Genomic DNA, 17,314 nt, shown 5'->3' on the forward strand with positions numbered 1-17,314 from the left:
TGTCTCATTATGTTACCCAGGTTGGTCTTGAACTCCTAGGGTCAAGCAGTCCTCCCAGTTTGGCCTCCCCAGGTGCTGGGATTATAGGTATGAGCCACTGCACCTGGCCAAAAATTCTCTTTGTAATATTTAGTTTTCTTTCCTATGGGCTATGATGTGCTGATTTTTTCTGAACTATTGGCTGTTCTTTTCTCTTGTCTTTCTCTTATTCTTTATGTCATCCATTTCCCATGTAAATTCCATGTGTATCTTTGCAGTGGGACTGAGAGTTCTCAGTGATGCAGAAGTTGCAGCTAAACCCAGACTCATGATGGGCCCAGAGGGAGGCCACCTCTAAGGAGTAACACCCTAGAGTAAGATATAACATTAGGGATTTAGGAAAGTCATACTAGAAGCTCTCCGATTTCACAAGTATTTACCTAGCAACATGACTAGCTATATGCTGTTTCTGTCTTCCCCATTCTTGAGAGTTTCAGACTTCACCGTTCTATACCCTGTCACTTCTACTCTGAAGCCAGCCCAGGACTAATCTTCACATCTCTGGATCCCACCTGTCACCCATTTTTCTCACATTTCCATCTGCAGCGGACTCCAATACTGGCATATCAGTTTTGTATTAGGAAGTGTGTACACATTGCTAAGCCATACCTGACCAACAGCTGCTTTGTTGTACTCATATTTTCATGTGACACACAAACAGGTATATCTAACAGAGGTATTACTCCATGGAAATAATTGCAGAAACAGATTGTTGCCTTTAAGTTGAAAATAAGTCTTCCAATTACTGGGTTAGAATGGTTGCAGAATGGAGGGGGCCACATGATGTGAAGGAGCCAACAATACATGCACTACAGGAAGTAGAGGCAGGGTCTACAATTCCTTCCTGTGAAAACATCTAAAGGACCTTCATAAAGCATGTGGATGCTATATAAAAGGATGTGTGTAGGCCCAAGTAAATATAAGTACAACAAAGCAGCCATTGATCAGGTATGGCTTAGTGATACTTCCCTTCAGAAGTACCTTGCATTTTACCAGCATTTTATTTCTTTTAGGTTGTTGGTATGGAGCAAAAGACGAGACACCTTCTAAGCAGACCCTTTCTATACAACAAGAGTCCCCACTCAGGACACATTGGACAAGTGTATGTACCAAGAAGGTCCACCTCTGGGGAATGTGTGGCCCTCTCCTGGGAGATATCTTACACCAGGGAACACAACACAATCAGAAATTGAATGGGTTTGGGGCATGTGAAAAAACATTGGATGACGATGCAAACCATCATCAAGACCAGAAGCGGCACGTTGGAGAGAAATCGTATAGAAGCAATGCCAAGGCAACATCGTTTGTAAAGAACTATAAATTCCATGTGTCACATGAGCCATTTATCTTTCATGAAGTTGGGAAAGACTTTTTGTCCAGCTTGAGATTACTCCAACAAGAGGACATCTACACTTCAGGGAAGTCGAACTTTGAAATTAAGCATGGGATACCCCTTCAGGGTGGAAAAACTCATTACATCTGTGGAGAGTCCACAATACCCTTCAGCAACAAACACTCACTTGTCCTTCACCAGAGACTTCTCCCTAGAGAAGGACCTTATGTATGCAGTGATTCTGGGAAATTCACTAGCAAAAGTAATAGTTTCAATCATCACCAGGGAGTTCACACTGGAAAAAGACCTTATCATTGTGGACAATGTGATGAATCATTTTGGTATAAGGCCCACCTCACTGAACACCAGAGAGTTCACACTGGAGAAAGACCTTATGAGTGTGGAGAATGTGATAAATCTTTTAGTCATAAGCACAGTCTTGTTGACCATCAGCGAGTTCACACTGGAGAAAGACCTTATGAATGTAATGAATGTGGGAAATCTTTTAGCCATAAGCGCAGCCTTGTTCACCACCAGCGAGTTCACACTGGAGAAAGACCTTATCAGTGTGGAGAATGTGGGAAATCATTTAATCACAAGTGCAACCTCATTCAGCATCAGCGAGTTCACACTGGAGAAAGGCCTTTTGAGTGTACGGCATGTGGGAAGTTATTTAGGAGCAACTCCCACCTAAAGGAACACCAGAGAGTTCACACTGGAGAAAGACCCTATGAGTGTAAAGAATGTAGGAAGTCATTTAGGTACAAGTCACACCTCACTGAACATCAGAGAGTTCACACTGGAGAAAGGCCATACGAGTGTAGAGAATGTGGGAAATGTTTTCATCAAAAGGGCAGTCTCATTCAACATCAGCAGATCCACTCTGGAGAAAGGCCACATGAGTGTGGAGAATGTGGGAAATGTTTTCATCAAAAGGGCAGTCTCATTCGACATCAGCAAATTCACTCTGGAGAAAGGCCACATGAGTGTGGAGAATGTGGAAAGTGTTTTCGTCAGAAGGGAAACCTCATTAAACATCAACGAGTTCACACAGGAGAAAGACATCCTGAATGTTGAAAATCTGGCAGATCTGTTGGTTAAAAGGGCACCCTCATTCAACATTCGTGAGATCACACTGGAAAGCGCTTATGAGTGTGGAGAATGTGCAAAATCATCTAACCAAAAGGTTGACCTCATTCAACAATAGCAAGATCACATTGGGGAAAGGCTTTGTGAGTGTAGAGAATGTATGAAATCCTGTACATAGAAGTTTTGCCTCACTAAATACCAGAGGGGTCACACTGGAGAAAGACCCTATAGTTATGGGGAATTTGGGAAATTACTTAACAAGAAGTCCCACCTCACTGAACACTACTGAGTTCACAGTTGAGAAAGGCCATATGACTGTAAGGAGTTTGTGAAATTATTTAGCCAGAAAAGCTGCATTACTACTCATCAGAGAATTTACAGTGGAGAAAGGCCATATAAATGTATCATAAATGTGAGAAATTATTTCCGTAGCTCTGCGCTTCATGTTCATAAGAATTCACACTGGACAAAGCCTTATGAGAGCAGTGAGTAGAAAATCCTTTGTGGGAAAACTCTGGTCTCATTAAACACAGGAAAGTTCATACTAGAGAAGGGCCTCAACAGTGTAGCAAATGTGGAAAGACATTTACCAGAAGCTCTGCCCTGCAAGTTCACAGTAGAGAAAGCCCTTCTCAGTGAAGTAAATTCGGAAAATTGATTAGTCAAACCTCTGTGCTCCTTCAAGATCAGAGATCACATTGGATCAAGGCTCTATGGTGTGACAATGTGGCACATTCTTTGTCTAAATGTCTAACTTGATTATGCACAGACAAGCTCCTGCTGTGGAAGTGCGTTTTGAGTGCAGAGAATTTGACGAAGGCATCACTCTTCTTTCATTGGATACCAGAATGTTGACAGGAGAAAAATAACATAGGTGTGTGGGAATATTACTTCTTGTCCAGTGTAACTGTGGGAGAGAGGTCTTATGAGGATGCCATCAACCTATATTGAATGTCATATGTCCAATAGCTGCATAAATTCCAGGTACACTGAAGCTGTATTGCATTTCTCATCCTGCATATGTCCTTGCCAGATTTATTGCATTCTTAGGTCTCTGGCAAAAGCCATTTCACCTCTACCACTTGGCAGGTACCTACAGTGCATCACTCATGCACTCCATCATATTCCAGAAAAAAAGTTCAAGTTGTCTCCCATTCAGCAGTGGGATTTTTGAGTAGCCTCTGTACTCATTCCTCTCTCATTTCTCTATGAGGAGTTGGGTCATGGACCTGACTCAGTTTTGGCCTAGAGCAGAAGTGTCCAATATTTTGGCTTTCCTGGTCCACATTGGAAGAATTGTCTTGTGCCACATATAAAATACCTTGACACTAATGATAGCTGATGAATTAAAAAAAAAGAAAATCACACAAAAACCCTCATAATGTTTTAAGAAAGTTTACAAATTTGTGTTGGGCTGCATTCAAAGCTGCCCTGAGATACATGCGGCCCACAAGCTGCGGGTTGGACAAGCTTGGCCTAGAGAATTTTTCTGATTACCTGACAAGATGGGCTGTCTTTCCTAGGAATCTCATGATTCTCACAATTCTTAAGATGGAATTTTCTAGCCTCTAACTCACCAACCCAAGTACAAGCTGTCTTTCATTGTTCTAGTTTCTGCTATGATGAAGTCCTTATTTAAGCTTCCTTCAATCTTGGGAATTGTGTTGACTGTATTGTGTGAATTGTATATTTACTGCATTGTGTGGCTTAGATACAACATGGTTCTGGTACCATGAAGGGATCTGGTACCATGAAAGTTTGTTGGGATTACTAAACTGTGTGACTCTTAGGGGACAGTATGAAGGCAGAATATAGCTCTACATTTGTGGCCTAGTTTGGATGGCTGCCTGAGGCCCCCAAAGAAAGACTTCAGGGCTTTGTGATATTTATTTTTAGACCAAATATTGCAATATGTGTTTTCATAAATTAACCTGAGTTAGGGACAGTTTTTGTGACACACTTTGGTGCATCTGAGAACAGCACAAAATTATTCTATTGTTTATAAGGGATATTGCATTGTGCTCAGTACTGGTGAGGGAAATCTCTTCTCAAGTCCTACAGTGCATTCATGTGTCCTGAAGTCCAGAATTCTGTAGGATAGTGTCCTACATTATAAGCCTGGAGGAAGAAATCATAATTCTTTAATTTTTATTTTTTTAGGGACATGATGTCACTCTGAAACTCAGGCTGGAATACACTGGCATGGTCATACCTCACTGCGGCCTCAAACTGCTGGGCTCAAGTGATCCTCCTGCCTCAGCCTCCCGAGTACCTGAGATTAGCCCAGGTAATTTAAGAATTTTTTTATAGAGATAGGGTTTTGCTATTTTACCCTGACTGATGTTCAACTTCTGGCCTCAAGTAATCCTCTAGCATACGCCCTTGAAAGCACTAGGATTACAGGTGTGAGCCACCATGCCCAGCCCACAAATAATTTTTATAGAATTAGCATTTCTAGGTAGTGAAGCAGACTGCAACAGAATAGTTGGGATACACTTTTTAAAAAAAGGCTTCCACAATGATTCAGTCACTATGTCTGTGATGGACAAGCAGGTATAGAAATTTTCAGCACCTCCATAATTATGAATCTAGCGTAGCTTAGGTCATTGTCACAGTAAGTCTAAAGGTTTTGTGGATTTCTTTAGCCTATCTGGGCTGCTTATCAAAAAGCCATCCCTGAATTAGTAGGAGGAAGAGGATAGGGAGTCCAGTGATGTGACCTTTGCAACCAGCCAGCATTCCAGTTAGGTGGAAATGATCTTCCTGGCTCATAAGTATTTGTGGTATCACACAGGCTAGTTGCCCCCCTTAGGGCATGATGAAAGTTAGTAGAGTCAATGTAGAATCACATAACCTGTTTGTCAAAAATAATGTTAAAAACAGTTCTTTCAAATTATATTTTTAAAGCTGTTATAAGACTGGGCATGGTGACTCATGCCTGTTATCCCAACACCTTGGGAGTCCAAGGTAGGAGTATTGCTTGAGGTAAGGAGTTTGAGACTAGCCTGGGTCCCATAATAAGACCCTGTCTCTTAAAAAATAAATAACTATCTTTCTCTCTGGCCTCTCCATCCTCCAGACAATCACTGAATTACAATATTTGCTCAACAGTAGATTAGTGTCAATTTTCTGGAATGTTATATGGCTGATGATAACATGTTTCCTCTTTTCATACCTGAGTACTCTCCTGAGTCCTATTTATTTTGATGTTCTTATTTTTTCTTGATTATTATTTTTATTTCACATAGCAGGGATGCATATTTTGACATTCATTAATCATGATATATGAGTAGTTCATTCTTTTTATCTTAGAATTTGACATGCTATGGAAATCACTATAAGAATTCATCTGCTTATGGATATGTTATTGCTTCTTGTTTTTGTCTGTTAGGAATAAAACTGCTTGTTACACACATTTGAATGCAATTCTTCATATAGGTAATGCTTCACTTCTCTTGTGTGAATGCCTTGGTGTGCTGTGCCCAACTCACATGGTAGGTGAATGTATACCCCTCTCCCAACCCCAGGCAGCACAGCTCACAGCTCCAGGAGAGACTCCTTCCCTCCACTTGAGGAGAGGAGAGGGAAGAATAAAGACTTTGTCTTGGAACTTGGATACCAGCTCAGCTACAGTAGGATAGGACACCAGGCTGAGGCCCCTATTCTAGGCCCTAGCTCTGAATGACATTTCTAGATATACCCTGGGCTAGAAGAGAACCCACTTCTTTGAAAGGGAGGATCCAGTCCTGGCAGGATCCATCACCTGCTGACTAAAGAGTCATTGGGCCCTGAATAATCAGCAGTAGTACACAGGCAGTACTCACCATGTGCCACTGGTGAGACTCAGACATGCTGGCTTCGGGTGTGACCCAGCACATTCCCAGCTGTGATGGCTTTCAGGAGTGACTCCTGCTTGAGAAAGGGGAAGGGTGAAGAAGACTTTGTCTTACAGCTTAGATACCAGTTTGACCACAGTAGGGTAGAGCACCACGTAGGCTCTTAGGGTCCCTAATTTCAGGTCTTGGCTCTTGGATGGCCAGAGGAAAGCCCACTGCCGTGAACAGTGTCCCAATCCTGGCAGCACTCCCCATAAGCTTACTGACAAGCCCCTGGGCCTTGAATGAACATCAGTGGTAGCCAGGCAGTGTCTCTCTTCATGATCCTCATGAGTCCCACGGTCCTGGACTGGTGAGGACCATGGGGAGAGACACCTCTGCTTGTGAAAACAGGAGGGAAGAGTGAGAAGGGCTTTGTCTTACGGCTTGGGTGCCAGTTCCCCTGCAGTAGAACACCAGAGAGATTCCTGAGGTTTCCCACCACAGGCTCTGGCTCACGGATGGCTTCTGAACGTGCCTAGGATGGGGAGGGGCTTGCCGCTCTGAAGGGAAGGACATAAACCTAGCTGATTTTGCCCCCTGCTGATTGTAGCGTCCTAGGGCCTTGAACAAACACAGGGAGTAGCCAGGAAGTGGTCAGTATGAGTCTTGGGCAGCACCCAGTTTTCTGCTGACTACAGGTCTGACCCCACATAGTCCCAGTGGTGGTGGCACAGGGGTACTCCTTGTGTTACTCCTCCCCCAGCTAAAGGCAGCTCAGCACAAAAACTTTGGAAACCTGCCAGCAGGAGACTCCATGACCCCCATGAACACTTGAGCTGGCGGGGAGAGCTGCTTAGAGAAGTGGTAGGGACAGAACCCCAGCCAGTGCAGAGCCCAGAGGATTTGGGGTGGGAGTATCTCTAGTGAAGCACAGCCAGACACGCCCATATTTCAAGGCTCGCCTTGCTTCCCTAATAGACTTTAGCCCTAGGGAAGTCAGACCTGATCAGTGCAGGGCATTCTTGCCGATGAGTTGGGGATGGTTGCCCCTGAGCACCCCTTGGTCAGCTGGCCTTTCCCAGGGCTCTAGCTTACCTACACCTGCTCGCAGTGTGACCTCGGATGCCCAGGTGGGGTCCCTTGTGGGGGTGTACGCCATAGCTCCTGTGCTGGTGAACTGCAGCAGAGAAATCCCATAGTCATGCAGCAGCTCACCTGCACCTTCCCAAAACTGAGACACTGCCTGCACACATTCACCTATGGCCACCCCCGACATTGCTTTGCCAGCGTATGTGCACGCGAGTGGACCCTGTCTTCTCTTTTCCACCAGCATGTGTGTGCATGTGCACCCTGTCATGCTACAGCTGCCACTGTGAGCACACCTCATCCCCCCGACGTCTCGCACACCACCATTGCTGTCAGAGCATTTGCGATCCCAGAGACTGCCAGCCCGCACCTGCCAGCACCCCGCCCCTGGACCAGCACAAAACTATACAGGGAGACCGGCAGACACACCCCACACAGCAGCAGCAGCTGCTACCCATGTGAATGCATGCACAGAGGGTACAAACAGTTCTGCACCTGCCAGCACCCTGCCTCCATATTAACACCACTGCTGGTGTGAATGTGTACTGGGACATCAATGAAACCCCCTTCCCTACCCCCCATGTTGTGCTGCCACCACCATCACTGAACACTCACGTGGAGGCTGGCACCCCTACACCCACCGGCACTCCATCGCAGCCAATAAACGTACACCCCACCACTGCCATTGCTGCTGGCATGTGGGAACAAGGATGGCTCCTGCTGCCACCACCCTAAGCACTGGGGATGGCACTGCCCTTGAGAGTGTTGTTACCAGTAGTCTGGGAACAACTTAGACCCTCCAGCATGGCAGGTTTCTGATCTCCAGGGGCCACAGAACAAAGTTGGATGCCTGATACCAGGCCCCGTGTATTACAGCATCCAGTCTAGCAGTCCTGAGCTGAGCGTTGGACCCCTAAAATGCTCCAGAAATTAAGGCAGTTGACTAGAGCCACACTATACCACAAACTCTTGAGGGCACCAAATACGATAAAAGGAAAAAAAATGTCCTTCCAAAGATCAGCAACTTCAAAGATTGAAGAAACATCAGCCAACAAAGATGAGAAAGAACCAGGGCAAGAACTCTGGCAACTGAAAAAGCCAGAGTGTCTTCTTATTTCAAAACAACCACACTAGTTCCCCAGCAGTAGTTCCTAACCAGACTGAGATGGCTGAAATAAAATAAATAAAATTCAAAATATGGATAGAAATCAAGATCACTGACATACAGGAGAAAATCGAAAACTAATCCAGGGAATCTACTGATTACAATAGGAGCTCATAGACAAAATGGCCTTTATAAGAAAGAACCAGGCTGACTTAATAGAGCTGAAAAATGCTCTACAAGAATTTCATAATGCAGTCACAAGAATTAACCGCACTTAGGGAGGCCAAAGTGAACAGATCGCTTGAGGCCAGGAGGTTGAAACCAGCCTGACTAACATGGCAAAACCCTGTCTCTACTAAAAGAAAATAATACAAAGAAAAATCAGCCAGGTGTGGTGGTATGTGCCTGTAGTCCCAGCTGTTTGGGAGGTTGAGGCATGAGAATCGCTTGAACCCAGGAGGCAGAGGTTGCAGTGAACCGAGATTGCACCACTGAACTCCAGCCTGGGTGACAGAGTGAGATTCCGTCTCAAAAATAAAAATTTTAAAAAAAGAGAATGCTGAATATGGGATCCCAGTCTCTTTTGTCTTGTGGGATTTCTGCTGACAAGTCTCTGTTAGCCTGACGGGGCTCCCTTTATAGGTGACCTGTCCCTTATCTCTAGCTGCCTTTAAAATTTTCTGTTTCATTTCGACCTAGAAGGATCTGATGACTATGTGTCCTGGGGATGGTCTTCTTTGTAATATTTTACAGGAGTTCTCTGCATTTCCTGAATATTAATGTTGGCCTCCCTAGCGAGGTTGGGGAAATTTTCATGAATGATATCCTGAAATATGTTTTCCAAGTTGCTTGGTTTCTCTCTCTGTCTCTCAGGCATGCCAAAGAGTCATAGGCCACTTTATATAATCCCATATTTCTTGAAGATTTTGTTCATTCTTCTGTATTGTTTTTTCTTTTTCTTTTTCTTTTTTCTTTTTTTTTTTTGAGACAGAGTCTTGCTCTTGTCGCCCAGGCTAGAGTGTAATGGCGTGATCTCGGCTCACTACAACCTCTGCCTCCCTGGTTCAAGCAATTCTCCTGCCTCAGCCTCCCAAGTAGCTAGGATTACAGGCGCCTGCCACTACACCCAGCTAATTTTTGTATTTTTAGCAGAGACAGGATTTCGTCATGTTGGCCAGGCTGGTCTCAAACTCCTGACCTCTTGATCTGTCCACTTCGGCCTCCCAAAGTGCTGGAATTACAGGTGTCAGCCACCGTGCCCAGACTGTTTTTTATTTTCTCTGAGTTATTTCAGAGAGCCAGCCTTCATGCTCTGAGATTCTTTCCTCAACTTGGTCAATTCTGTTAATTCTTTTTTTGAGGGGGAGACAAAGTCTCAGTCATGAGGTCTGGATCAAGACCCCTTTTCTGGTAACAGTCTCAATTGTCTACAGACTTAGGTAAAATTTTAATGGCCACACCAGTGCAGATAAAGGTGGCTCCAAATAAACCACTTCCCAATATTAAACAGTATTCATTGAAGCAGGAAGCTATAAGCTGGGCATGGTCTTGCACACCTGTAGTTTCAGCCTCTGTAGGCAGACAGGGACGGTATCCATGGATTATAGGAATATAATCAACTTGAGCAATTAACCTGCTTTATAGCCTCCTCCCCTGCTGCCTGTACCTCTCCAAACCATGGTTTGAATGCAGTCACTTTGTTGGGTTAAAACAGCTCCTGACAGACCCCAAGTAATGTATAGATGAACCCAAATAAACTTTCCTTATTAACATGCTGACATCTTTACTCTGGAAGGAGCTATAGCTTCAGTACCATAACATGCTTTCTAGCCGGGCGCGGTGGCTCAAGCCTGTAATCCCAGCACTTTGGGAGGCCGAGACGGGCGGATCACGAGGTCAGGAGATTGAGACCATCCTGGCTAATACGGTGAAACCCCGTCTTTACTAAAAAAATACAAAAAACTAGCCGGGCGACGAGGCGGGCGCCTGTAGTCCCAGCTACTCGGGAGGCTGAGACAGGAGAATGGCATGAACCCGGGAGGCGGAGCTTGCAGTGAGCTGAGAGCCGGCCACTGCACTCCAGCCTGGGCGGCAGAGCAAGACTCCGTCTCAAAAAACAAAACAAAACAAAAAAAAACATGCTTTCCATGTGCTGGTATGATGACTCACTGCATCTGTACAACTGGGACCCCAATTCTACATGCAATGATGCACCTTCTCCCATCACCATTATACCATAAAACTCTCCTGTTACTTGTCCTCAGGGAGACACTGCTTTGGAGAATACTCCCAGTGTCCTCTTTACTTGAGCCAAGTAATAAAAGTATTGATCAAAACCTGTGTTCTCTGGCTGGGTGAGGTGGCTCATGCCTGTAATCCCAGCACTTTGGGAGGCTGAGGTGGACGGATCACCTGAGGTAAGGAGTTCAAGACCAGCCTCGCCAACAACAACAAACCTCGCCTCTACTAAAAATACAAAAATTTGCTGGGCATGGTGGTGGGTGCCTGTAATCCCAGCTACTCGGAAAGCTGAGGCAGGAGATTCACTTCAACTGGGGAGGTGGAGGTTGCAGCGAATGGAGATCCCACCATTGCACTCCAGCCTGGGCAACAAGAGTGAAACTCTGTCTGAAAAAAACAAACAAAAAACCTGTGTTCTCATGGAAAGTCATTTGTTATGCACCAGGTGAACGAACCTGGTATTTTTCAGGTAATACTACTCAGGATGCTGAGGCAGGAGGATGCCTTGAGCCTAGGAATTTGAAGCCACCCTGGGCAACATAGGGAGACATCATCTCAAAACAAGAAGCTATAATAGGAATAAAACAAATAATCAAAGATTTCCTTGAAAAGGGATTGATTATCCCTGCCACCAGTCCTAATACTCCCATCTTCCTGACACAAAACCTCACAGGGAAGGATGAAGATTTGTACAAGATTTGAGAGCTATTATTAATACTACTGTGATTCCTCATCAACCAGTAGTTCTAAACCCCCACACTGTTTTATCCAGCGTACGTGTAAAGTGTGAATATGTTACTGTTAATGATTTATGCAGTGCTTTTTAGGCATACCAATACACCCTGACAGTATTTGTTTGCCTTTACCTAGATTGGATATCAATGTATCTGTACTGTTGTGCCTCAAGGTTATACCAAAGGCCCAACTTATTTTTCACACATATTAAAGACTGACCTAGCTTAGCTAAATTTCTCTTGTTATGCTTCTCCAATCTGCATAATTGTAAAAAGGACTCCTTGTACTTCCTGGAACAAAAAGCAAAAAGAGATCATAATCTATCTACAGAAAAACTCCAGTTTTGCTTTACAAACTATCTACAGAAAAACTCCAGTTTTGCCTTACAGAACTAAAATATTTGGAACATTTAATTCCTAAGGAGAAACCACATATACATCTGGATTGAGTAACTGGACTTCTTTGATACCCTACTTCTTTGATACCCTTTGATACCCTACTATGGATGATACCCAGACATCTCTGGCTGGGCGCAGTGGCCCACACCTGTAATCCTAGTGCTTTGGGAGGCTGAGGCAGATGGATCACCTGAGGTCAGGAGTTCAAGACCAGCCTGACCAACATGGAGAAACTCCGTCTCTACTAAAAATGCAAAATTAGCCAGGCGTGGTGGTGCATGCCTGTAATCCCAGCTACTCAGGAGGTCGAGGCAGGAGAATTGTTTGAACCTGGGAGGCGGAGGTTGCAGTGAGCCGAGGTCTCAGCATTGCCCTCCAGCCTGTGCAACAAGAGCAAAACTCCATCTAATATATAAAAAAAAAAAAGGCAATTCAAGGGGATTTTAGAATTGGCTGGCTACTGCCATAGCTGGATGTCCAATTTTTCTCTAATGCCACAGACTTTATATGCACTGTAGAAAGATCAACCTAACCTCATACATTGGACCTCAGAAGGACAAATAATAAATAAATAAAAATCTTACAAGCCCCCGTTTTGGCCCATGCAAATTATTAGATGCTGTTTATCCTTTGTTTTTTGCAGTTTTTTGTTCGTGCAAGCTATGGCAGTTCCCTTGGTGTTCTAACCCAAAAAACTGGAGGACAATGTAGGGCTATTGGTTATTACAGTCAGCAATTAGCCTTTGTAGCACATGGGTGACCTCTTTGTCTGAGGGCCATTTTTGCCACTGCCATGCTCCTTACAATTACTCAGAAAACTGTAATGGAGGCTCCTCATTCTGTGAAAGCTCTTTTGAATTCACATAATACACAGCAATTTTCCATTAATAGATTGGTTTCTTATGACGTACTTATACTGTTTACTTCATATGCTGCCCTCTCTACCTGTAATCCTCTTAATCCTGCAGTGCAACTTCCTGAAACAACAGATGAAATATTTCATCACTGTATTCTACTCACAGAAGAGCTGTTGGTGTCCAGACAGGATTTATAGGAGACATCATGTAAAAATGTTGATATTCTGTGGTTCACAGATGGATCAGATCTGAAGGATAAATTTTGAAAATACTGAGCAGGCTACAGCCTTATGTCTCTTGTGGACATCAGAAAGAGCAATCCCACCAGGTGCGGTGGCTCACGCCTGTAATCCCAGCACTTTGGGAGGCTGAGGCGGGTGGATCACCAGTTCAGGAGTTCAAGACCAGCCTGGCCAATATGGTGAAACCCCGTCTCTACTAAAAATACGCAAATTAGCCGGGCATGGTGGTGGGTGCCTGTAGTTCCAGCTACTCAGGAGGCTGAGGCAGAAAAATCGCTTGATACTGGGAGACAGAGGTTGCAGTGAGCCTAGATTGCACCAGTGCACTCCAGCCTGGGTGACAGAGCAAGACTCTGTCTCAAAAAAAAAGATAAAAAGAAAAAAAAAAGCAATCCCTTGCCTCAGCTAAAATCAGCACAACTAGCTGAATTAACAGCACTCACCAGTTTGTCAACTGGCCAAAAATCAAATGGATAATATTTGTACTTACAGGTATTATCTGTTGGTGTGGCTCATGACGTTGGGATGTTATGGAATCAGTGAGGGTTTTGTTTGTTTGTTTGTTTGTTTGTTTTTGATACAGAGGCTTGTTCTGTTGCCCAGGCTGGAGTGCAGTGGCGCGCTCTGGGCTCACTGCAAGCTCCGCCTCCAAGGCTCACGCCATTCTCCTGCCTCAGCCCCGGGAGTAGCTGGGACTACAGGCGCCCGCCACCCCGGCTAATTTTTTGTATTTTTAGTAGAGATGGGGTTTCACCGTGGTCTCGATTTCCTGACCTCGTGATCCGCCCACCTTGGCCTCCCAAAGTGCTGGGATTACAGGCGTGAGCCACTGCGCCCGGCCAATTTTTGTATTTTTAGTAGAGATGGGTTTCACCATGTTGGTCAGGCTGGTCTCAAACTCGTCACCTCATGATCCACCCCCCTCTGCCTCCCAGAGTGCTGGGATTACAAGCGTGAGCCACCGCGCCTGGCCAGTGAGGTTACTTAACCTCCCCCAGATATCTAATTAAACGTAGCTCTCAAGTTTCTGATATTTTAGAAGCCGTCGATTATCAAAAAAGAATGTGTTTTATTAACATGCCTGAGCATTCAAACTCACCTCTCCAAAGAATAAAAAAAAATTATTTCGCGGATGCAGCAGCAAAAGACTGTCTTGACACCAATATCACATGAAACTATAAAGGTCACTACATTCTAAATAAGTGCCATTGAACAGGAACTCCAAGGGATTCAAAAAGAGGCTTCAGATAAGAAAAAGTAAATATGGCTAACAAAGGGGTAATGCTTTTCCCCCACTTACAAATTTTGGTGTGGACCCAACAGGAGACCCATCTTGCCTTTGAGATTTCCATTTCTTATGGTCCAATATGTTTGTGAGCCAACTCACTGAAAATCTGAGAAAATAATTGCTTGAGGAAAAATATCACTGGAAACCCTCACCTCCAATACCGAATAAGGTTTCCACTAAATATGCAACTTATACTAAACATAATCCAAGAAAGGTTTTTTGCTTTTTTTTTTTTGAAATGGAGCCTCACTCTCTCCTCTGTCGCCCCAGCTGGAGTGCAGTGGTACGATCTTGGCTCACTGCAACCTCCGCCTCATGGGTTCAAGTGATTCTCTTGCCTCAGCCTCCCGAAATTTTGCCTCAGCCTCCCGAGTACCTGGGATTACAGGCACGCGCCACCACGCCCAGCTAATTTTTCTATTTTCACCAGGGACGGGGTTTCACCATGTTGGTGAGGCTGGTCTAGAACTCCTGACCTCGTGATCCGCCCCCCTCGGCCTCCCAAAGTGCTGGGATGACAGGCAAGAGCCACTGCACCCAGCCAACTTTTAAAGTATAGAAAATTTTACAGGTCGGGCGCTGTGGCAGGCGCCTGTAATCCCAGCTACTCAGGAGGCTGAGACAGGAAAATCGCTTGAAACCAAGAGGCGGAGGTTGCAGTGAACCGAGATCGCACCAATGCACTCCAGCCTGGGTGACAAAGGCAGACTCCATCTCAAAAAAAAAAAGAGGTGGAGATTTCCCAGAACAGAGGTTCCCTCCCCCTTTTTAGACTGTATAGGGTAACTTCCAAACATTGCCAGAGCATTGGTATACTGTCATGGCGCTGGTGGGAGTTAGCATGCTAATACATTCTAATTAGCATATAATGAGCAGTGAGGATGACCAGAGGTCACTTTCATCACCATTTTGGTTTTGGTGCGGTTTAGCCAGCTTCTTTACTGCATCCTGTTTTATCAGTGTTTGGATGAACGGAGGCAAGATGGTGCACTTCCGGGTTCTTCATCCCCCCCCCCCCAACTTTTCCCGCGCGCGCGAAAATGTAGCCGGCGACCCAGGAAGGTGCGGACCAACTGGGCATGCACCAGGTGACGTCAATCCGAAGAGACCAAGATTTACCTGGTCGCACCTGCGGAACGCCCCCGACACGCCCGTGCCCCGCCTATTGCCCTCCCACTCCTTAGAAAAGCCGCTCTCCGCCAGTGAGCCACGCGGTCTTCCTCCAGCCCCACTGAAGTCGGGATGCAGGAGCCCCGCCCGAGAGCCCCACGAGGGGTGTACTCTGTCGGCCTTCTTTGCCGGAGGCCGACAGACTTCTTCCCCACACCTTAGGTTACCAAAATAAACTTGCAGTTTTGCTCCTACACTTGCCTACCCGCTGGTTCTTTTGTGCCCGCTCTGGTGGTCTTAGAAAAACAAGTCAATCAGCAGGGTCTTTGTGACCTGCATCTTGTGCCAACCTCCTATCTCATGCTGTGACTAAGAATGCCTAACTTGGGAATGCAGCGGAATAGCTCTCAGCCTTATTTTATCCAGCCATTTTCAAGATGGAGTAGCTCTGATTCCAATGCCACTGACAATGATAAGCACTTACCAGCAAAGAGGTGAACTCATGGATTTAAGGCACTTGAAATATCTCAGTGTAAAAGCACCCTGTGCGTACAAACTCCATGTTTGAACACCGCAGCCATTGTCCTGTAACATAATAGCATTTGTCTTATTCTCTCTTTGATGTTGATATCAGATTTCTAGAGGAATCTATGGGTTAAAGATATAGCATAAATAAAAGTGTTGCTAATGGGCTGAGCACGGTGGTTCACGCCTATAATCCTAGCATTTCGGTAGACCGTAGCCGGCGGATCATTTGAGGCCAGAAGTTCGAGACTAGCCTGGCCAACATGAGGAAACCCTGTCTCTATTAAAAATACAAAAATTAGCCGGGTGTGCTGGCACACGCCTGTAATCCCAGGTACTCAGGTGGTTGAGGCACGAGAATCGCTTGAACCCGGGAGGCACAGGCTGCAGTGAGCCAAAATCACACCACTGCACTCCAGCCTGAGTGACAGAGAGAACTGTGTCTTTAAAAAAAAAAAAAGAAGAAGCTGAGCATCACAAATTCTGAAATAAGAAGTCTCCAAACACGCGGGCAATCAGTTGCACACCATACCCCCAGAAATGTGTGTATGGCCTCTTCTAAGATGGGAGACCCTCCTCTGCATCTGGACCTGGAGTCGCCATTGTCTAGCGCCCCTTGCAGTGGAGCTTGGCCCTTTCTTCCGAAAGTCGGAAGAAAGTCACCTTCAGCGGGGCCCATCTCTGGGAACTACATTACCCAGAATCCACCCTGTGAAATGGAAGCCTGACTGAGCCAATGAAGCTTCAGAGAAGCCGCGCCATTGCGGGGGCACGTAAAGTCAAGCCGAGACTTCCGGCGTCCTAGCCGTGGCGGCCGTTTTGGCCTGTGAGGCCCATACGGAGATTCTGGGTCTGGACCAGCTCGGGAGGAGTGGTTGTGGCCATAGCACACAGGCGGATCTGAGACCCGGCGACGCCACTGGTCGCAACCCGGGACAGGACAACCACAGGAACACCGCCGAGCCCGCGTCCTCCCGCCCGCCAACAGAGTCATGGCTGCAGCGGCCGCTCTGAGAGACCCCGCTCAGGTGAGCGCTGCGACCTCCGGGCCTCACCCACCCGGACCCGGAGGCCCCTGATCGTTAGGGGCGCCTCCTCGCGTCCCTGCAGCCCAGGCCTCTGTCAGGGACAGAGAGGCGCCGGCGGGTGGGATCCCCGTTTCCGACACCCAATTGATGCGGTCGGCAGAGCGAGACTGGCCGAGGGTCCGGCACGGGCAAAGGCCTGCAGGCGCAACAGAGGCAGGAGGATGCAGAACACGGGGACATCTTGTGTCTACCGGGAACGAAGAGTGAGCCGCTGTTATTTCTTTTTTTTTTTTCTTTTGTTGAGACGGAGTCTCACCCTGTCGCCCAGGCTGGAGTGCAGTGGCGCGATCTTGGCTCACTGCAACTTCCGTCTCCCGGGTTCAAGCGATTCTCCTGCCTCAGCCTCCCGAGTAGCTGGGA

The 17,314-nt window shown here is 46.0% G+C and overlaps 2 protein-coding genes across 5 annotated transcripts in view; both read left to right on the top strand.

The window, feature by feature from the left end:
* ZNF776 (zinc finger protein 776) overlaps nucleotides 1-5,887 on the top strand; it is a 12,363-nt gene extending 6,476 nt beyond the window's left edge. Inside the window, exon 3 of one of the 2 annotated variants that reach the window (XM_011960447.1) lies at nucleotides 1,053-5,887. In XM_011960447.1, coding sequence (XP_011815837.1) covers nucleotides 1,053-2,449 — 1,397 coding nt within the window. In that variant the 3' untranslated portion in view covers nucleotides 2,450-5,887. Of the gene's footprint in view, nucleotides 1-1,035 lie in introns of both variants that reach the window. The other variant, XM_011960448.1, reaches the window with a different exon arrangement.
* Nucleotides 5,888-16,664: 10,777 nt separating this feature from the next.
* ZNF586 (zinc finger protein 586) overlaps nucleotides 16,665-17,314 on the top strand; it is a 10,554-nt gene continuing 9,904 nt past the window's right edge. For all 3 annotated transcript variants that reach the window (XM_011960450.1, XM_011960449.1, XM_011960451.1), the window contains exon 1: nucleotides 16,665-16,894. Coding sequence is in view for 2 of the 3 variants with exons in the window: in XM_011960449.1 (XP_011815839.1) it covers nucleotides 16,859-16,894 (36 nt within the window). In the remaining variant the exon portion in view is untranslated. The remainder of the gene's footprint in view (nucleotides 16,895-17,314) is intronic.

This window comes from Colobus angolensis, unplaced genomic scaffold (genome assembly GCF_000951035.1).
Source record: "Colobus angolensis palliatus isolate OR3802 unplaced genomic scaffold, Cang.pa_1.0 Scaffold510, whole genome shotgun sequence".
Classification (NCBI taxonomy): domain Eukaryota; kingdom Metazoa; phylum Chordata; class Mammalia; order Primates; family Cercopithecidae; genus Colobus; species Colobus angolensis.